The sequence below is a fragment of the Oreochromis aureus genome, linkage group 17, assembly GCF_013358895.1.
Source record: "Oreochromis aureus strain Israel breed Guangdong linkage group 17, ZZ_aureus, whole genome shotgun sequence".
NCBI lineage: Eukaryota > Metazoa > Chordata > Actinopteri > Cichliformes > Cichlidae > Oreochromis > Oreochromis aureus.
Window position 1 is genome coordinate 5,061,464 of NC_052958.1, and position 21,246 is coordinate 5,082,709.

Here is a 21,246-nt window from a genome sequence, read left to right on the forward strand (position 1 = left end):
CTGCACTGATTCTTATTTGTAACAAATAATGGGTTCTTGGAATAAGTAGAGGACACAATGGAAAACTTGGTGGGCTTATAAATAGACCTCAGCGATACCAAAACATCGTCTCAGTGTTCAAATTCAAGTCTCAGCTCTGTGTATTTTATGTCCCGCTATTCTTGTGTTTCTGTCTCAGAACAGACAGAATAATTTGATGTACTCTTATTTCTCATGAGAAGCTTGGTGGAGTAGAGGAAGCTACAAATTCTGAAATCTCTACATAAGTGGATGATTTGTGGTGAGACGAAGACTATTGCGAGCAGCACATTTGTCCTCTGGGAGGTGCTTTTTGTTTGTTAGCAGCCTAGCATCGACAGCTGCTCAAGATATCATTTTAAAATGTTGTTTGATGGTAGATACCAAGAACAGCTCGAGCTGATTCAATTTTGCTGACAATCGGGTCGAGGTCAAAGTCAGTCAGTCAGAAAATCAGTAAAAACTTTATATTACCCACAGCTTTTTATGGATCATTGTCAAACTTTGCAGCGATAAATTAGACCTTCAGCCGGCCAAGCATTTGACCTCTAGGTCATAGTCGATGTTAAAAAAAGAGTGATATATCATATGAAAAGGCATGGGGAGAGCTGTGCAAAACACTTTTTAGATTTTCAATATGACACTCTACAACGTCACAGTGTGCTGTAATAAAAATGCCATAAAACATCAACGTTTGTGAAGTCTTTGCACTTTGAGGGGAGTTGCGCTCGTTCTGTGGTGCAGTGGAGGTTTGGGGGTTCATTACCGATACAAATTTTAAACTCTGTTCTGTGAAAAAATGCATATTTTGAGTGTACAATCCAACAAATTTCTTCTTATAAGTGTAAATGAAAAAAATCCTGTTTTCCAGCCACTGACAGAAAAATAAATATTTACGATACAGATCGTGTCCTTAATCAAATAACAGAGATATCGTCCACTTTCCACATTTGGTGCCCACCTTCAAAATTATTACTATTTATAATACAAAATCTTGTCAAAATCTTGAGTCATCCCTCGTTTGTATGTAACAAGCTTGAAAGTCAGTATTTCAAGCTTGTGACCACTTTTATTCTTCAAAACAGCCTTTTTTGGGCAGTTTTCTTGTCATTTCTTACGCAGTCTTCAGGAATGTTTCTCCAGGCTTCCCGAAAAGCATTCAAAGCTCTTCTTTGGGTGTTGACTCCCTTTTGTTTTGTTCTCTGTTGAGATGATTCCACTCTGCTTCAGTAATGTTGAGGTCCGGGCTCTGGGGAGGCCGATCCATGACTCATAGTGTTGCGCTGTGTTTGTCTCTTTCCTGGTGTGCTTTTACTGCATTGATTGTTTGCATCATTGTGATGCTGACAAATGTTTTACAGCTATAGACACTCAGTGCTTTATCTCTATCATTAAACCAAAAATGGCCAATTTGGATTCATCACTCCATAAAAGTGATTTCCATTCCAGTTCTTGTGTAATTTGTTGTACCTCAAACTTGTTTACCTTCTTTAAAAACTGCTTCTTGAGAGATAATATCAGCACACATGTATCATTGTAACTGATATGTGTGTACAGATGCACACCTATTCTTTGAACCAAGTTGTGCGTTGCTAGGCTGCACTGAGACTGAGCTGAAGCTGTATTTAGTTTGTGCACTGTGTGCTTAGACTGCGTTTCATAGACAATCTGGTAACTTGGGAAACGTTACGTAAAACACAAAACTTACCCAAGTCATATATTCCAGTTACTGAAAGCAAACTTTGAAGGTCACACAAATTCAAGGCCTTTCCTGGGAGAGAGCGTAATAATAGGAGTGTCTGCATGTTTGCTACACACTATCCTCACATGTGCTCTACTGCACATGTGCAGTGTCAAGATTTTACTTAGGAAAAAAGGTACAAGTCAGGTTTACTGAAGTAGAGCTAACTATGACTCTTCCACACACAAAAGTACAATACTGGCAGGAAAAGGTGAATGGTCACAGTTTGACTTTGATATTTACATTTTGTAGAGTTGAATTTTTTTTTCTGTTTGCTGAAATACTTACTCACACTTAGTGTCAATCATTTCCATCCTTTTTCTTATTTTATCAGGTCTTCCTGAAACACAGTCAGTGATGAATAAGATATTCCACATCATCAAGGACAAACTTTGATTGATTGCATCAGGAAATGAATTGAATATATGAATGATCCCTTTGAGACTGTCATTTTCAAAATGCCCAAACGCCCTGGTGATAAAGACTAATCTGTACTTTCATTAATTGGCAGGGTAAAAAAAAATCAATGTAGTGAAACCTGAAAAAGTGAAAACATTATAAACCATGAAGTGAGCGAGCAGATGCGGTGAACGCTGCTCCGGAGACAACAGTACATACAGTATGTCCTTTCAGCAGGCTCGGAGTGGCTGAGCTGTGCAATCAACATTTGTGTAATCATCCCAGTGTGACTTTTATGAGCTGTGAGCTGGCCCCGTGTTTCTTGCTGTAATTAGAATCCAGTAACGATACAGGTGACATGGAGAGCAATCATCGCCATGCGTTTTTTCTGCTTTCTTACAGTTGAGTCTGCACTTCTAAAATACTGCTCTAAATTAGCATTGACCTTTTCAATAATGTTACCACAGTGTTTCCAAAAAGTCAGGACCCTGTGTGCATAAAACATAAAGATGCAATGCATTAATCGTTTAAAGGCTATATTTTTATTTACTAGCCCTGGTACTCATTATTAAAGTGTGTAATGTTAGAAAACTGAATGTTGCACAACTGCTGCAGTTAATTAATAACATGACCGTGTGCAAAGGTGACACCCCAGAAAGTCTCAACAAATTCAACAAATGTATACAAATTAATTGAATTTGTATTGCATTAAATATACCTCACAGTGGAACATAGGCTGCCATCCACATGGTGCCTGTAACAGTGAAGGCCTTTATTATTTCAGCAAGACAATACCATACCATTCTGCACTTATTACAGCAGCATGGCTCTGTAGAAAAGCCCAGACCGGCCACCCACTGGAAATATTACATGCAGGAAACATGAAATGCGACAAAAGCGGCCCTCAAACTCAGTGCTACATTTGCTAAAAGTAGGAATCTTACATCACAGATACTGTTTGAGTAAAACAATAAAAATGCTCACCTGTAAACGTGTGTTTCTTAGAGTCAGGCCCTTTATATGAATTCACTGATTCAGTTTAAACCTTAAAAATCTCTCCTCAAGGCCGACTTCAAACAAAACATCTAGTGATTAATGTTTGAGTACCTTCCAGTGTTGCTCAGATGCTGAATTCATTTACTTCATGATGAATTGCACGTTCATGTTCATAGGGGTCTCTAGCGCTGCATTATAGCGCCTCCTGGTGGCTGACTCTGGCTAATCCGTTAACTCGGTGAGTCAGACTGAGACAAACTCTGTGTTAGTAGCACTTGATGTCAATAAGGAGAAATAGTCACAATATTAATTAGATTAATCAGATTAAGTTCTAAAAGACTTGATTTCTGTTCTGTTGTGTTCCTTCAACATAACGAGGTGTTTAATAAAGGTGTTTATTGTTTTCATCATACATTTTTGTTGTCGAAACACAGAGGAAGTAGTGTAGAGGGGGAAAAAATGGCCAATGAACAACTTTGGTGGCAGCTGGTCTGGATGAAGCTGCTGATTGACTAAGATTTTCCCACACAAACATCTCGAGGGTTTACAGAAACTACCCAGCGAGCAGCAGAGAAGATGTCTTGCAGATTTCAGAGGTCAGAGAATGGCCAGACTGCTTCGAGCTGATAGGAAAGACCACACCGGGTCACACGCCTGTCAGAACACTGGGGAAACGTTGCCTGGTGGCATGAACAACATGACAGCATGGATCCATCCTGGCTTGTAGCAAAAGTTCAGGCTGCTGCTGGTAGTGTAACAAATGTGTGGGATATTTTCTTCGCACACTTTAGTCCCCTTAGTTTTAACTCCGCCTACCCGAATACTCGTGTCCATCCCTTTATGACCACAGTGTAGTCATCTTCTGACGGCTGCTTCCAACAGGAGAATGCAGCATGTTAAAAAGCTCAGATCTTGAGGAGGCAAAAGAAGCTTCAACAAGGAAGTAGCATGGTGTACCCTAATAAAGTGACCGTAGAGTGCACATATAATGCTATTGTCCAGCTTCACGTGAAACTCAAACGAGTGCTCTACAGACTTGACTTTGAATATTTTATTCCACAGTTGAATGAAGATGGGAGCAGCATACTTACAGCATCAATGCACAACGTGTACTCGTGTTCACACCTACACACAGGTCACACCTTTGATGTGAACAAAGAAAAACTGCATTCAAACTAAACACGACAAATTACACATTCAGATTTGACTGACTTTGATTGCATGAGTCACAAACCAATGTGATCGGATTTTCGTTAGGATGAATTTTATGATTAAAATCTCGTGCATATAAAGAAAAACAACAAATAAGCAGCGAAATTAACCACATCCACAAATCGAGCACGAGGGCACATACAGAAGAGCAGAAACTAAAACGTCTAAATTAACAGTGAACATCTCGACACACATCTTAGTCACCTCCAGTGGACTCGTATGGCTTAATCATAGTGAATATCGAGGTAAAAATGTATGTACATCTTCAAATAGTCCCATTATTATAAAGTTCTGTCAGCGTCCATCACTGGCACAAAATGCTTTAAAAAACCATCCCACATCAAAAGAAATCTCAACTTTACATTACGATTATATCATTTTTGGTCTCTTTAATTAAACTTGCAAAAGAGTGATTTTGTTGTACTGCATTTTACAAGTGCTGTAGAAAAAACTGCCGTACAAAAACAAGGAAGCCTAACAACTAGACTTGACACAACAAAATAAACATTTTGTTGAATTTACAAATTAAATCCTCTGATTTTCTGAATCAGTTACATTTCTTATGTCAGAATTATGAATCTCAAAAGAAGCTAATTTAGTCGAGAGCCTAATTTTTTTATTCCAAGGTTGAAATGCTTCAATCAATGCTTTAAGGGGGAAACAAAGCTGTTTGGGGTAAAAACAACATGCGAGTACAGTATATTGAAAATTCTTCATTATGATTTAGATCTGCACCAGCGCTCTTACAATACTGAGATCTCCCACTGTTATTATTACTAACATTTTTTGTTAATATCAATTTCATTCAGTCATGAAATGATTCACAGTTGACTGGCAGGATTTATTTATGAGTGTTTTGAGTGTCATTGAAAAGTACTTTTTTTTCGCCAGTCAAATACAAACTGGAGATAATGATTCTGTCTGTAGGGAGAATAAAACCTTACACCTTTTGAACAAAGCTGTGTGGTTAGAGTGTATAAAAATGATATGACCGTGTCGGTCTGATACTGAGATATAACAGAGGCTTTGCTTTGATTTTTAAGATGTTCTGGTCCCCTGTAACACAGGAGAAAATCCTGAAATGATACACTTTAGTCTTTTCCTCACCACATAAACCTCTGCGTTGCTGTGCTGTCTGGCCAGTGGAAGGTCTTGGCGATGAAGATGTAGATGGTGGCAACATTCACGGCTGTGTACAGGAGGAACTCCCCGATGAGTCTGGGAAGGGAGGGAAGGGGCATGTGCAGGCGATACATCAGGTATGGAACGATGAAGTACCTGAACTCCAGGAGCTTCTGCGGGACTGTGGCAGCCATGAGGCACGCCAGGAAAGCCAAACTCCAAAAGAGAGAGCGCGATTTAAAGGAGTCCAGAAAATTCCACCCGGCAAAGATGTATGGAGGGATGAGGAGGAAACGCACCAGTTCGTGCCTCTGGAAAAGTTTCTTCCACACGTAAAAGGGGAAATGGCGGTTATCAGCCAGGAGGTACTTGTGTACAAAGGTGAATTTCCACACCAGGAGGAAAGAGATGCCGGTGACCAGGAGGAAAAACAAAGGCTGCTTTTTGAGAGCCTGCAGGAAGCGGAGGACGCGGTGGTAACACAGCGAGACGGGGAGAGAGAAGAACAGGGAGAAGGAGAAGAAATAGAAGAGCTGGGGGAAGTTGAGGCAGGCCTCGTGGCTCGTCCTGTCGCCAACCACGATCCCATCATTGAGCGCCACAAACACCAGGAAGCCAATGCCGACCAGCGCGTAAGGCCAGGCCACCAACAGCACCGCCTTTATGTGATTGGGTGAGGTGAGGAACTCCAGAGTGAAAAGCAGGATTCTCTTAGCTCCGCTGAATGACAGCGGGATCTGAGACGGTGCAGACTTCTCGTCCCTCTTTTTTGTATGCTCCACCCTCCATGTGTCATCCATTTTCCCTGCCACCAGAGTGGCTGCACAGAACGCCACCCAGATGATGTTCGTCTGACGGAAGAGCACGGAGCAGACGCCCAGCAGCGCGGAGGCCTTGTGGCAGCCGTACAGGGTCATGAGGTAGGTGAATAGGATGAAGAAAGTAGATCCAGCGTCAGTGTAGTAGAGGAAGTTAAAAAAGTAGAGCACAGGGAAGGTGGACAAAGACAGCGCTGACAGGACTCGGCGTGAGGTTGTCCGCGTCTAGAAGAGAAGTTAATGTGACATCAGAAAAAAAATAAGTCACTTGTGGTCTTGTCTTCGTGTCCTGGACTTACCTTCTCCCTGAGGTGCAGCTTGCAGAGGAGCAGATAGATCAGGTAAAGGTTGCCACAGTTGAAGAGCAGGTTGATGAAGCGCAGCATGGCCGTGGAGCACACCACCTCGCCTGTCAGTTCGGTGAGCCAGACCACAGGCTTGATGACTCCCACTGAGACGAGGTAAAGGCCTGGGAGAGTGGTGATCATCGGGTCCCACTGCATGAATTAAAAACATGTTAACACGGCACAAGGTGTAAAGTTCGCTTATCATGTGGAGTGAGCGGATAATGGCTCTTGGGTGGGTGGGGGGGGTGAGGGGTGGGGCCTCTGCTGTGAAGGGCCACACCAATAAGCTGAGCTTCACGGTGCTCAATATTAATTGTATCCCTTTGTAATCCTATTGTTGTGGCCCTCCACAGGGATATTTCATAGCACTGTCAGAGTTTTCTTGGCTAGTCTGTGATACAAGTATTCAAGAAAAAACCCTGTGTTTGCATCAGCACTCACAGTTCATTATTACCGCCAGGCATCGAACAACCAACTTTTCGATTAATAGACGACCTGCTCTGGCTCCTGAGCCACAAGACAATCCAGCATTTTTTTTTTTTTTTTAGGAACTTCACCTATATGCTATCTTAAAATTACAGCCCAAATGATATAGCAGTCTGTTGATACATATGAATATCGTCCAGTGGAGTATGTGACGACACAAATTTACAAATAAAGTAATTTAAATTTCATCCATCCACGAGTCTAATGGTTTCTCCTGGTCCAGTGATACCTCAGCCATCATTTAGAAGCCCCAGCAGGGCCTGCATTTCCCGAGGATACTCGGGAAGAATCATCTCAGTTAAATGCTCCTGCTGCTGTGCTTCTACAGACCCACCGCTGAGAGCATAGTTCATTACACTGTGGTACATGGGGTTCGTAGCAGCAGATTAAAAAGGCCCTCCAGAGAATCACCAACACTGTTGTTCTCTTCCTTCCCTCACAGACATTGCGAACAGCCCCAAATCATCATCAAAGACTGCTCTCATCCAAGTCACCATCTGTCTGAACTGCTGACTCCGGGTAGGCGTTACCAATCCGTAAAATCCAAAAAGGCGGTCGTTGACTGGTCTCTTGTCCTACGTGCCTGGAGCCTCGCAGGCCTCTGCTAGGACCCAGGCATCATGTTACTCTGCTGCATGTGAACCAGGCAGGGCTGTGATGAATGATAACCACCCCAATCTTTTCTCTGCAAGGCTTTAACACTTTTTAGAAAACTCACTGTCTCTCATGGATCCCTGACTAAAACACCATCGTTTAGCCAAGTTTCCTCTAATACACACACTGCTTTCACTGTCAGTCTCTGCCATGCATCACGTCACATATGAGGATGAAAAAACTGCAACATGTCTTTACAGATAGCCATTAGTAATGTAAGGTTTACAGAGCTTCATACAGATCTGAGCAGTTAAGCTTCACTTCACCACAAAGTCCCTTGCTCTTTTTAAAGCTGGCCCACGTGACATCAACAAATATAACCCATCCAGACAGGTATACCATACTGATGCTGCCCTATATGTCCAGTGTGGAGATTAACCCTAATCGAAAGCCCCGCTGCTCTTAGCTAACCTTAATCCGCCTGATAATGGCGGGCTCACCCTCATCACTCACACTGTACCTCGTTGAATTTTCCCTGGCAGTACTTCTGAGCTTGGGGGACGTGGAAGATCTCGTCCATGTAGGGCTCCCTTTGCTCGCGGGTCACTCTGGAGAACAGCAGGCAGGATATTAAGAAGTTGGTGCTGCACAGAGCAGTGAACATGTAGCCTTCAAATTTCTCCATGTTTGACGACGAAACACGGTGTAAAACTGAGAAAAGTTCAGACCAGAGCTAGCTGTTAGACTTTAGAGTATCTCGCATAACGACTAGACTCGAGAATTTAAACCGCGGGAAAACGTTAATTTAGAGGAAAACTGTCTGAGACATGTCCACCGTTGCTAAACGGAAGAATATTTGTGATTTTTGACAGCTGGCGGTCCGATTCAGAAATAGACTCGGTACGGAAACTCGTGTATAACCATAGGTTCCGGTACTGTGCTAAATACTTTAGCGTAGGATTATCTGTCGAATAATATCTGCCTTACATATATGTATGATTTATTTTGGATGATTATGTTATTGACTGCCGTTTTACTACCTTGTGACATCCTTTTTTTCCTCCTAGGAGGAGATTTCCTCTGACGCGGTGTCACCGTGTTATGGTTCCCCCCGCCGTGTAGAGACTTCACGTGAAGCACCGTGGTCCGTGTGCCGTTTATAGTATTTTATCGAACCTTTTGTGTGTGTGTGTTTTCAGAATGCATCTAATACAAAAGCTGGAGCTTTTCCCCGACCACAGAGTGACCCAGATGCTCTTCAAAGAAGTCAAAAATGCTGCAGAACTGAAAAAAAGCGCTATGGAAGGGAAAATAAACGGTGCCTTGATCAACCCTACGATGGTGAGCCTTTTCCGTCTGTTTTAGCAGTGCTTTGTTAAAAGTATAAAACACAGGCTAATAAACCCGTTAAGTACTCGCATCTTTCACTGAAATAGGAACATTGAGAATTACCTGGAGTCTTGCTGTTTTCTCACGTTGACCCTGTGCTTCCATTTCCAGCTGGTGGATCCTTTTCAAGTGCTGGTAGCTGCCAATAAAGCCGTTCACTTAGAGAAAGTTGAAAAAATGAAGACAAGAACTCTTTACTCGGAGATCATCTTCAATCTGTCCCCTACTAATAATGTAAGCGAGGAGAAGCAGATATTTCTGTGATGCATGTTCCCATTAAAAAAAAAAAAAGTTACTCTTAATGTAGTTTTAGATATGTAAGCTATCCATATGCTTCCACTAATATAGATCTCAGACGCCTTTAAAAGATTTGGGATCTCAGATGGCGATGACTCCGTTCTGATCGTCATGGTTGACAGCAAAGATGAGTCCCAGGACGTGTCAGACATTGCAGCCAGGGTGGAGGGCCGGCAGGTTCCAGTGGAAGAGCTTTCCTCACTGTCAGACCACGCAAAGATCAAAAAGGTCGCTCCTTCTAATTCATCTGCGTTCCACACTTGTATCTTGTTATGTTACGGGGGTGACAGGCTGCACAGTTGTTTCTCCTAATGTTGCTTTATTCCCAAAACATTCTCAGATGTGGATTATATCCTGTCCCGGACTAAATGAAAAATTCAGGAAAGAGATGACAAAAGAAAAATAACTGGGCCTAAAATCATGTTATAACCCACAGAGTACATAATCAAATGCAGTTTTTTTACTCCCCCTTTAACACTTTGCTTGATGAATTTAAAGAATATTTTAATTAAGTTTTTTTTCCCTCCATTACAGCTGTACAAAGTCACTCCTCAGGAGGAGAAATGTGGGAGTCTGCTTGATGCGGTCGTATGCAGAATGGCCACCAAGGATGTTATGTAGGTTTGGCGGGATATACTAGGTGCCATTATAAACTTCTGTGACTTTTATTACTTCACCCTTAAAGAAATGAAAGACTACGCTTTGAGCTCCACTTCAACACACTGTCCTTGTGCAGGACTGGACTACTTCCAGCACTGCTGCTATTTTTTGGTCACTCCTTGAACGTCCCATTCTGTCCACTGGAGCAATTCAAATGTTAACTCCTGTATCAGGCTGAAACAGCTTTGACTCGGAGGATCATCAAAGGTTATGAGAGCGGTTTGTCCACCTACAGCCCACCGACCAAACAGCACACAGTCCAAAAGCAATGCATCAGGATCTAGACGATTTTTTCCCATCATTCATGTGTTGTGCACTAAGGTCAGGCTTATTCAAGGATCTAATATCCCGAGGCATTCAAGGGATGGCATTTAGTAGAAATGACGTAAATCTGTACACTGTAAATCGAAAACACCAAAGGCTGGGGGTTTTTTGGTTACACCAACCAAATTGTAGCTCACCACTGGTTACATACAGCCAGATACGACTCTGTTCTCTAAAATGAAGCCAAATTTAACGGATTCATGCAGTGCTGCACGAGAGACCACCTTCGAGGGGGGACTGTTTTTGTTTTTGCAGAGTTGCAGAACTTTATGATCACACCTTGTAAGACCAGGATATGCATAATAATATGTGAGAAAATGTGTTTGTTTTTTCTTTTCACACAGCAGTTTAACAATAGATCTGTTGTCAATAGATCTATGTCTGTTTTTAATACTAGCCCAGTACCTTCTTAAGTTTAAACCAACAGAAATTGTCAGTCTTGATCTCTGTACACTGGGCTCAGTCAAAATAAATCTTATTTTTCTTAAACCTTTGGGTGAACTCATCTTTGTTTATTCTTTTTTAATCTCTTCTTTGCCACGGCCATGACGTAGGTAGAAATCTTTGTGTTTCTTATTATTTAGCATCATCCTATTTCTTGTTTTATTTTACCTTTTGAACTTTTTTCATTCACTGTGTTTTTTGGTTCTGTACACTGAAGGTTAGTTTTGTGACTGATGGGGACAGCGATGTAAAGCTGCTCTCTTGCCAGCAGAGCTGAATTGTGAATCCAAATTGCTTTGAGCTGGATGTGAGCCAGGCCTCTGAATAATTAAAAAAAAAAGAAGCTCAACTGCCCGAAGCACTATCACGAAAACACTTCAGTCGAGCCAAATTTCAGCCAATGGCTGTCAGCCTGGGGAGGCATGAATAATAAATCTGCTGTTTGTTTTAAAAAGTTTGGAGTTAGGTTTGACAAAATTGTACTTTCTACAGTTTTGTTTTATAAAACTGGTAATTATGTTTTTTTTAATATAGCTGATAAGATGCAATAACACATTCTGATGACATTAGAAAATTCTCATAGCACACATTTCAACACTTTTTACTCAGTATAAGGTATTTGATCCTTGTTTGAAAAATGTTACGTCCGTTGATGATAATACTAGAAATATTTAATAAAGAATGTTGAATGTGGAGCTGCAGGACACGAGGAAAAGAGGAAGACCTCAGAGAAGATTCATGGACGTAGTGAAGGAGGACCAGGAACTATCATAACCATTCAGATGCTTATAGATTACAAAGCATTGCATTATAATCACCAATTGGCGTTCTACTGCAGCAAATCATGTTAATGTTCATAGTTTACAAAGTAATTACTATTCATTAACAAAGTGTTAATGAGAATCACAGTATTTCAAATGTAACAGTATATAACACAATAAGCTACACTGCCCATCCAGAAATAGTCACACACTGAATATTTTGTTGGACCACCCTTACCTCTGAGTATGGTACACATCCTCCGGGGCAACATTTTGATGAGCTTATGCAGTGTCACAGCATTTATTTCCAGAGCTTCATTCATTTTTTGTCAACTCGATGACAGGACGTGCTATGTAAAGTCTTCTCAAACACATCCCAAATAATCTCAGTGGGGTTAAGATCTGGATTCTGTGGAGGTTGAGCCAAGGTTGAAGATGATGCTCCTGGCATGATTCCTGGAATTGCATTCCTTGAATATGTCCCTGCCATCAGAGAAGCAGTTATGGCTTTGTGCTGAGAAAGAGTTTTTAGAGTGTTGCTGCAGAAGTATAGAGAAGGTCAGGAGTTTGGGATCTAGAAAAAAAGCATATGATAGGTTGTCAAAAGAGGAACTGTGGTACTGTATGACGAAGTAAGGAGTGGCAGTGAGCGCGCTGCAGGACATGTGTGAGGTATGCAGTAGGAGTGACAGATAGGTTCAAGGGGGGGGGGATTATTGAGCCCCTTCTTGTTTGCAGGATTCTCTGTGGACTATGATGTTTGCAGTATGGAGAGGTGGAGGTGCACTATATTGCCAGAAATATTTGCTCATTTGCTTTCAAACACATGTGAACTTGAGTGGAAGAGAGACTCCAAACCTTGTGGAAAGGTTTAGGAGGGATTTATCGGAATTTTTGACCGTTCTTCCAGAAGCACAGTTGTGAGGTCAGACATTGATGTTGGACGAGAGCGCCTTGCTCTCAGTCTCTGCTCTAATTCGTCCCAAAGGTGTTCTATCAGGTTGAGGTTCTCCACACCAAACTCACTCATCCATGTGTTTATGGACTTTGCTTTGTGCACTGGTGTGCAGTCCTGGTGGAACAGAAAGGGGGCATCCACAAACTGTTCCCACAATGTTGAGCCACAATCGCCCATGGCTAGGATGCAGCTGCTCAGCCATGGAAACCTATTCCATGAAGTTTGGAGGTCTGCAGCAAGGTGGTGGTCTTTGCACACTGTGCGCATCACCATATGCTGTCCCCGCTCTGTGGATGTTATGTGGTATACCACTTCATGGCTGAGTTGCTATCATTCCCAATCAGCAATCAGAGTCAAGCACTTACCTACACATTCTAATCAGCACACTCTCTCACACTGTGCAGACTTTTAAGAATATAAGAAACATACCAGAAAGACGCAGAATTGCGACAGCAGTAAAAACGTGTATTAACAATGTTTATTCTAAATTGTTATCTGAGAGAGTTACTGGCACAGATTTGTAAGAAGTCACAGATTTGTAGTTTGTCAGTCCTGAAAGTTCAGAAGCTCGGATTTTCCAATATTCCCTCCGGTGAGGATGCACACAACATCTTTCCCCTCCAGCTCCGGGATCTTGTTGTTAACGATGGCAGCAAAGGCAGCAGAGCCTGATGGCTCCACTACCAGCCCAGATCTGTAAAGCGTGGACACAGCAGCCTTGATCTCCTCATCGCTAACGAGGACGATCCCCTCCACGTAACGTTGGCACAGCTCATAGGGCAGCCTACCTGGTGATGGAGCAAGAAAACTCTTCTATTTTCTCATGAATCGCAAACAGAAAGTCAAGGAATTTTAAAAGAACTGTTCATATACAAGCAGATATGCTGGAGAGAAATTTAACAAAAACTACCTGCGAAAGGTGGTGCAAGACCTGACGCGATGCTCTTGCTGTCCATTTCTACTGGCTTCTTCTCAATGAAGCTTTTGTACATTGTGCAAGCTGCGTTAAGCAGAAACACACTTAAAGTTTCTGCACACAAAAACAAGCTAAACATCAGTTTGTTGGTGACTTTTTACCTCCTTCTGGCTCCACGCCGTAGATCTTAGTTTTACTGCAACCTGACAGTTTGATGGCAGCAGCTACTCCGGCCAGGAGCCCACCTCCACCGCAGCACACCACCACCACATCAGGCTCCGGCATCACTTCCAGCACCTCCATACCTAGACTAAATGCATGTGCACACACAATTAATGTAAGACAGCGATATTAAAAATCGAATTTTTACCTATAAAAGACGAAGATAAAACACTCTTATGCACTAGCATCCAGCCCTGATTGTACCTGGCATGCCCTGCAATTAGATCCAGGTCATCGAAGGAGTGCAGGAAGGTCATGTTGTCCTCCTGAACACAACGGTTCACCACGTTTATCAGACAGGATGTAGGAGCTCGTTCCACCTCCACCCCTAAACTCTGAGGACAAGAATAACCACTCCATGAAAATGACAAAGCAATAAATTCACACCTATTAGGGAGTAATTTATTTGTCTGTATTTAACTTTTAAGGCTTTTGCCTTTTGCTTAACTGTGCCACAAACGACCTCTGACCTGTATAAAGATGGACTTGTTCTCTGGGGCGGTTTCGGGCATCACCACTTTGCCCTTTGACCCAAAGTGTTTTGAGGCATATGCAAACGACTTGCCGTAGTTTCCAGCAGAAATGGTGACAAAACGGCCACCCGTCGGTCTCCTGGCAAACTGATTGGCTACTCCTCTGATCTTAAAAGAGCCTGTCATTCAAAAACAGGAGATCAATAAATCTGCAGCAAAGTGTCAGGGAAGCCAAACAAAGTGGGTTTCACCAACCAGTTCTCTGCATGTTTTCCAGTTTGATGTGGATGTTGCAGCTGATGCTGAGAGGCAGGGTGGTCTGGCTCCAGGCGATCATGGGGGTGTTGATGACACCCAGAGGGCTGCTCCTCACCGTCTCTCTCGCTTCTCTTAGCATGTCCAGAGTGACAGCGTCTGCAGACACCTCACCCATCTGGGTGGGTCAGAAACAGAGAAACATCATCACACCCAGTAGTTTAGTTTTACATAAACGTATAAAAGACACTTATTAATTAATATATTTTTGCAGTTACTGTAGGATTAATTCAAAATATGTAACCACTGCAGCTCAAAACCATGAGTTCACAGTTTTAATCAACGGAAAATGTAAAGAATTGAGTTGATTTAATTGGTAAGCAGTTCGCGAGCCTGTGATTTATTAGGAAAAAACGTGAAAGTTAAATTATATATAAAACAACTTGTTTCGTCCTTAAACGAAACCAAAAATGTATATTTATTCTGTTCGGTATGTTTTACACAGACCTTATTATTTGTTTTCACTCAGCTGCTTGAAGTTTAGTGTTACAACTTTTTTGGCTCCCTCCTCAGCAGCTTGATGGTTCCGGCATAAAATGCGTTTCAAGTCGGACGCTATTGCTGTGCGGACGGCAAACATGGCGGCTTCTGTAGAGCAGCTGGGTGAAATGTCCTAGTTTCGTGAGCGAGAAAGTGTTCAGAGCCAGACTGCAGTAATATGAAAACATGGCCTTGATAAAGCACGTGGTGTGCGCCATGTCCGGCGGCGTTGATAGCTCCGTCGCAGCGTTACTGCTGAAGAGACGAGGTGAGAAAAGCTGGCAGTGGAAACACTGAAGCACACCTGCACTGGCTTTGTGATGGGAAAAGGTTAGCCAGGCAGGGGAAGCTGCTGTATACGAATGAAAGAAATAAACCAAATAAAGTCAGAAAAACCAAAGTAAAGCTGTAAGTGAGTCTCATTGTGATTGTGTGTTGTTTGAAGGCTACAACGTGACTGGAGTTTTTATGAGGAACTGGGACTCTCTGGATGAGAAGGGGGTCTGCAGCACAGAGAAGGACTGTGAGGACGCATACAGAGTGTGCCAGAGCCTGGATGTCCCCTTTCATCAAGTCTCCTATGTCAAAGAGTACTGGCATGAAGTTTTCAGGTATTTCTGTCTTCTTCTGTCTGCTGCCTTTAGGGCTCACAGCAGCTTATCATCTGCCTCCATCCCCTTTCCACCTCCTCTGTATATCGTCCTGTCGGCGCTGTGTTCAACATACTTTGTTCAGTACAGATGCCGCCATCTCCAATGAAATTTGAGAAATGCCGTTTTTGTGAAAATGCTCCAAAGTGATTTTCAGCATATCATTTCTAAACATACTAGTTTAAAGAGCTGCTAAAAAGACAGTTGCAGGTCATTTGGACCACGATACCCAAAGATATTTCTGTGTGCAGTAAGTTATATTTGGATGCTTCTGTTGTGTGGGCTCCCTGCCCTTCTGTGTACATACATGGAACGCTGTAGGTGGCAGTCAGCACAGAAGAGAGGGCTACATCTATTCCCTGTTTTGTTCCACCTGTCCCAATTGTCATAAGGCAAGAGGAAGGTTACACCCTGGGCAGGTCATCCAGGCAGACAGAACCATTCACACCTACGATCAATTAAGAATCACCAGTTAACCTAAAGTGTGCCTGTGAAATGTGGGAGGAAGTCGGAGTACCCAAAGAGAACCCATGCAGGCACGAGGAGAACATGCAGACGCCACATAAATCCTATGTGGGTTCTCTCCAGATTCCCTGGCTTCCTCCCCAGCTGGTCAGTGGATTTAAACCCATTACCTTCCTGCTGCGAGGCAACAGCACTAACTATCAAACCATCATGCTATCCACAATATTCATATGCAGCATTAAAAAGTAGGAGCTCAGTTGGAGGCTGGTTGCAAAGTGGCTTGCAGATGTGCAACAACTGTGTGCATGCTGGAAGAGCTTAAAGTGCAATATGAGGCAAGCTTCCAGGATTCCTGATAAGGAAAAATGTTCTGATTTACATTTAAAATTGATATTGACTTCAATGAGATTTAGAACAAAAACTAGGATCAGAATGTGGAATCTCTCAAATTTTGTACTTGTTTTTTTTTTTAATCCAGTGTTGAGCACTGAATGCAGTTTCTCTCTGTCTGGTTTGCAGTAATCTGTTGAAGGAATATGAGAGGGGAAGAACACCAAACCCAGACATACTATGCAACAAGCACATCAAATTTAACCACTTCCACAAGTACGCCATCGACACCCTGGGTACGCTGTTTTATTTTCATTCTCATGCTTATTGGTTGAAATATAAAATATGATCACTTAAGTCTCAGACACACTCCAAGAGATTTATTGTTTCCTGTAGGTGCTGATGCCATGGCAACAGGCCACTATGCCAGGACATCACAGGAAGATGACGAGGTTTTCGAACAGGCTCACACAGCTCCGCCCACCACGCTGTTCAGAGATCGATTTGAGATCCGAAATCGTAAGTGTGACTTTCACTTTATACCTCTTATGTCTCTGATTTTGACACTAATTTCCACTATTTTTGTTTCTGTGAGTGAACTTTGTCTTTTTTTTTTTCTTGTGTTCCTGTCACCAGCTGTGAAGCTTTACAAAGGGGCCGATCTCCTCAAGGACCAGACCTTCTTTCTCAGTCAGATCCCACAACAAGCCTTACGGCAAACCATGTTCCCGCTCGCTGGACTCACCAAAGAATTTGTGAAAAAGATTGCTGCTGAGGCCGGGTTTCACCACGTGCTGAAGAAGAAAGAGGTGCTCAAATATATTACAGACTTTAATAAGGAGAGAGGAACACAGGATTTAAATGGACTTGCATGTCGTTTCAGAGCATGGGTATCTGCTTTATTGGAGAGAGAAACTTTGAAAACTTCATCTTGGAGGTAAGTATTTGTTTCACATGGCAAAAGTGTCTCATTTTCATAGGATTTAGGACAAAACCTCCCATCTCTTTTTAAGATGACCTCAGATCATTTTGATCTTCAGCTGCTTTGTTTCTATTTTCAGTATCTGGAACCCAAACCTGGGAACTTTGTCTCCATTGAGGATGGGACTGTAATGGGAACCCACAAAGGTGTGTTTGTGAACTAAAATATATTATAGTCAGGCGGCATTCCCTGGAGCTAAAAACAAAGCAACGTCTGAAGTGCTGAAACCTGCAGTTCCTCAAATGGCCACATGAGGCTGACTTCAAAGTCAAATCATTTCCCATGCAGTCACGCGTTAAAGGTTACAGAGGTTGTTTTGGTCCATATGCGCGTGTATAAAACTATCAGACACCTTTTTGTCCCTTCTTTTCTCATATTCTTGTGTGTTTCTGTCCATCCAGGTTGGTTCACACTGACACTGGGCCAAAGGGCAAGGATAGGCGGGCAGAGAGACGCCTGGTTTGTGGTGGACAAAGACATCGTTACTGGAGATGTGTTTGTGGTGAGAACATCTGTGTTTTAGTTATGAAATGTCAAAGCATCCATCTTAACATTCTCCTGATGTTCCCTTACAATTAGGAGCAATTTCTGTCCAGTTTTAATGTTCATGAATGTGTCGACTTGTAGATTTAAAAACCAGGTTTGTCTAATGGAACAGAGGATGGTAATACCTGTAACTCCCTGTAGGAGGCAGCGTATTTATCTTTGGTGTTTCTTGAGCAACGTGTTGCAATTCGTGACCATTTTTAATCGGGTGCTTGATTTGTCACACCTCTTGCGGCTCAGGCTCCCACAACCAATCACCCAGCTCTTTTCCGCGACACCGTGCGAACGGAGCGTTTCCACTGGGTAACAGAAGACCCGCCCCCTGAACTAGCCAGGACCCAAATGATGGATTGTCACTTCCGCTTCATCCACCAGATGCCGCTCGGTGAGTTCTGTGTTATCAGTGCCTGCGAGGAGACTATTAATGCCGACTGAAAATCAGCTTAAACATTAAACACAGCTTCAACTGTGCGTTCCAGTTCCCTGCACAGTAACTCTGAACATGGACGGCTCTGTGTGGATTTTGCTCTCCCAGCCAGTGAGAGCTCTGACACCTGGACAGGTAGCGGCTAACGTGTTCAGGACTGTTCTGTAACATCACACTACATGCGTGGCTTCTTTGTGTTATTGGAGTGTTCTTGTTTTTCTTCCACAGTTTGCCGTGCTCTACAAAGGGGACGAGTGTTTGGGCAGTGGGAAGATCACTCAGCTTGGGCCAAGCGAATTCACGCTGCAGAAGGGCCGCGAGCGGATGGTAGCAGCCTTTCAGCACAAAGAGCAGTCGACCCCTGAACCAGACAGCTGAGAGGAGCTCACAGTCCGGCTGTGGAGTAAATCCACTCTGTGCAGCACATGAGCTGCGAGCACCCTGTGAGGAACATAAGCCAGTCCAAGAGATGCTTGGACCGGCTTTAGTGACACAGGGCAGATGCTCAGGGAGGCAGCAGAGGGTTGATTGGCTTTTTAAAGGCTCCAGGAAACAGCAGTGTTTTGTTTGTTTGTTTGTTTGTTTTTTACGTAAGTAGATCTCTGCTGTTTTAACCTAATATAATCTTTGCGGTCAAGATCTGTACCAACACCACAGCGATAACTTCCAGGTACTGCTTGTTGTCGGCTTCACTACGAGGACAAAGATGCACTCGTGAAATATGATTATTTAATTGATAATTGTGTAAACGAGTAGGTTTGTGCATTTCTACAGTGCACTGTGTTTTCATAAAAGCAGAAACCAAAACTGAGCTCACGTTGTTAAGCAGAACATTTTCTGAACTGTAGACGCTGCTTCTTTTTTTTGTGGTCTGAGGCCTTGAGCTCTGCTTTCTCTTTACTGGGAGACCTGGGTGCAGATTTGTGAAGTTCTGCTGGGCTGTCAGAATGCTCACGTTTCCTCAGAGGACACTACCTTGTGGGCAGATCTGGGTGACTCTTGGCTTGTTCTACTTTATTGGTGTAATAAGAGTTTATGTAGTTTGTCTTCAAAGTTTTAAGGCTGCTCAGGTTGGTTTGTTTTTTCAGACCAGCTACAAACTTTGAAGGCTGCTAGAAATTATTTTTGTATATTTCACAACTTCTAGGATCCAAGTTTATTCTGTTGTGGATTTGACGGTGGTTAAATTATGACCTAAATAAATGCTTGAAAGGAGAGAAAGGAAATGTGAGAGTATTGGATGTTTTTATCTGTCAGATTTTGAAGTTGTTCAAAATGAATGTGCCATTTATTTCAGTTGTTGTAAATTACAAGTAAGATGTTTTCTAATGTTGTATTGCATTTAAAATGCCAGGTTAATGAGGAAAACTGTTTTTAAAAAACAACATAGTGCCTTTCTGCAGGCGGGGGAGAAGGAACTCTGTACAAAGTGTACATTTGAAAAATGGACTTAAATAAATAAATAAATGTGAAGAGTGATATTTGCTTTTCCTGCACACGCCTGTGTTTAAATGTGCTATATCATGTTCTGTACAAAGTCGTGATTTTTCTTGGGCAAAATTTAGTTTTTATACATAATGGCCATTTTGTTAGACACACCTTTTTTTCTTTTGCTTGTAACGCAAATGTCTAATCAGCCAATCAGGCATGTAGACATGGTCAAGATGACCTGCCGAAGTTCAAACTGAGCATTAGAACATAAAGGTGATTTAAGTGACTCTGAAAATGACATGATTGTTGGTGCCATAGAGTACGTGCTGGTTTTTAGAGCACTTCCACTCTACCGGAGAGTTTTGCACACAAGCACTCTTTGCGACATGCTGTCTAACATTCACACTTCATTGGAAAGCAACTGCTTGGCATGCAGACTGGAGCAGGCAGGGATCGAAATTGTAATGCTGTCAAGTTGATACAGACTCAGATATCTCAGGAATGTTTCCAGGACCTTGCTGAATCTGTGCAACGAAGAATTAAAGAAGTTTTGCAGGTAAAAACGGGTCCAACCCGGCACCAGTAAGGTGCGTGCAAGGAAGTTCATCAGTGGATACGGCAGCTGTGGGCTAACTGTTGTAAAGCTCCTGGTCCTCGTAGGGGCGCTGTTATACAAGATTAACGTCGAATGTTATTCTGGAGTTAACGTTGTTTAGCACAAACATAACGAATCCCGAGAGTAACGGCATTGCCTCGTGATACACGTTAAAGTGCAGCATATAATCGTTGTTGTGGGAGTTTTTTCCAGAATAGATTATAATTTATTAAAAGGTCATTTTTTTTGTCATCTTAAACTTTAAAAAAATTCGTTTTGTTGAGGCAAAACAAACGAAATGTGAGAAAAAGTTCCGAAATCATAAAAAAATAGATGCCTGAAACGCTGTCTGATTTTACCGATTATTATTATCATCATCATCATCTTTATTATTATTATTATTATTATGTTGTTGTTGTTGATGTATTACAAATGAAGAAAAAAAACACTCATTTCTGACCATGACGCACACGTAAACTGCACGGATGAAGAAGGTGAGATCCTCTGCGACATTCCTATAGTTTTGTGGTGCAGTCCACAGTTCCCTGTGTGTAATATTTACTACATTGATGTGACATATAAATACCTGTTCAACTTTCTCCCCTCCATAGATGAGTAGGAGCTGATTAAAGCTGTGATGATGACATTTTCAGTCTTCCTTCACTGAGCCTCAGGTCTGTTTTAATTGTACCATCACTGCTCAGAACGCTTCAGCAAACAGAAGTTGAAGAGGGAGCGACACTTAAACGCGCAGCAGGAATTTTACCCACCTCTCGTCCTATTGTAATAACAATGCGCCTGTGCGTATTGGTCACTCGGTCAGCGGCACTTCCTAAATCTCCATGAGA

At 42.4% G+C, this 21,246-nt stretch overlaps 4 protein-coding genes across 5 annotated transcripts; 2 read left to right on the forward strand and 2 right to left on the reverse strand.

The window, feature by feature from the left end:
- Positions 1–4,190: 4,190 nt before the first annotated feature.
- On the reverse strand, positions 4,191–8,760 carry alg10 (ALG10 alpha-1,2-mannosyltransferase). Its single transcript, XM_031758499.2, has 3 exons — positions 8,254–8,760; positions 6,606–6,803; positions 4,191–6,531 (listed from the first exon to the last, which is right to left on the reverse strand). The coding sequence occupies exons 1-3, from the start codon at positions 8,416–8,418 to the stop codon at positions 5,470–5,472; spliced, it is 1,425 nt and encodes a 474-aa protein (XP_031614359.1). The 5' UTR covers positions 8,419–8,760; the 3' UTR covers positions 4,191–5,469.
- Positions 8,761–8,832: 72 nt separating this feature from the next.
- tprkb (Tp53rk binding protein) lies at positions 8,833–10,892 on the forward strand. The gene is made up of 4 exons (XM_031758500.2): positions 8,833–9,074; positions 9,234–9,356; positions 9,471–9,647; positions 9,954–10,892. The coding sequence occupies exons 1-4, from the start codon at positions 8,934–8,936 to the stop codon at positions 10,038–10,040; spliced, it is 528 nt and encodes a 175-aa protein (XP_031614360.1). The 5' UTR covers positions 8,833–8,933; the 3' UTR covers positions 10,041–10,892.
- A 2,125-nt stretch (positions 10,893–13,017) lies between these two features.
- On the reverse strand, positions 13,018–21,088 carry srr (serine racemase). 2 transcript variants are annotated; one of them, XM_039601588.1, is made up of 7 exons: positions 20,985–21,088; positions 14,433–14,610; positions 14,175–14,356; positions 13,909–14,039; positions 13,644–13,792; positions 13,477–13,566; positions 13,018–13,354 (listed from the first exon to the last, which is right to left on the reverse strand). In XM_039601588.1, the coding sequence occupies exons 2-7, from the start codon at positions 14,608–14,610 to the stop codon at positions 13,113–13,115; spliced, it is 972 nt and encodes a 323-aa protein (XP_039457522.1). In that variant the 5' UTR covers positions 20,985–21,088; the 3' UTR covers positions 13,018–13,112. The 2 variants fall into 2 exon arrangements, with proteins under 2 accessions (XP_039457522.1, XP_039457521.1); XM_039601587.1 differs by lacking the exon at positions 20,985–21,088 and adding an exon at positions 14,940–15,035.
- On the forward strand, positions 15,039–19,851 carry trmu (tRNA 5-methylaminomethyl-2-thiouridylate methyltransferase). The gene is made up of 11 exons (XM_031758529.2): positions 15,039–15,240; positions 15,418–15,583; positions 16,607–16,713; positions 16,814–16,936; positions 17,054–17,226; positions 17,301–17,354; positions 17,479–17,545; positions 17,801–17,901; positions 18,186–18,330; positions 18,425–18,507; positions 18,601–19,851. Exons 1-11 carry the CDS (start codon positions 15,159–15,161, stop codon positions 18,748–18,750), a joined length of 1,251 nt encoding a protein of 416 aa, XP_031614389.1. The 5' UTR covers positions 15,039–15,158; the 3' UTR covers positions 18,751–19,851.
- Positions 21,089–21,246: the final 158 nt, after the last annotated feature.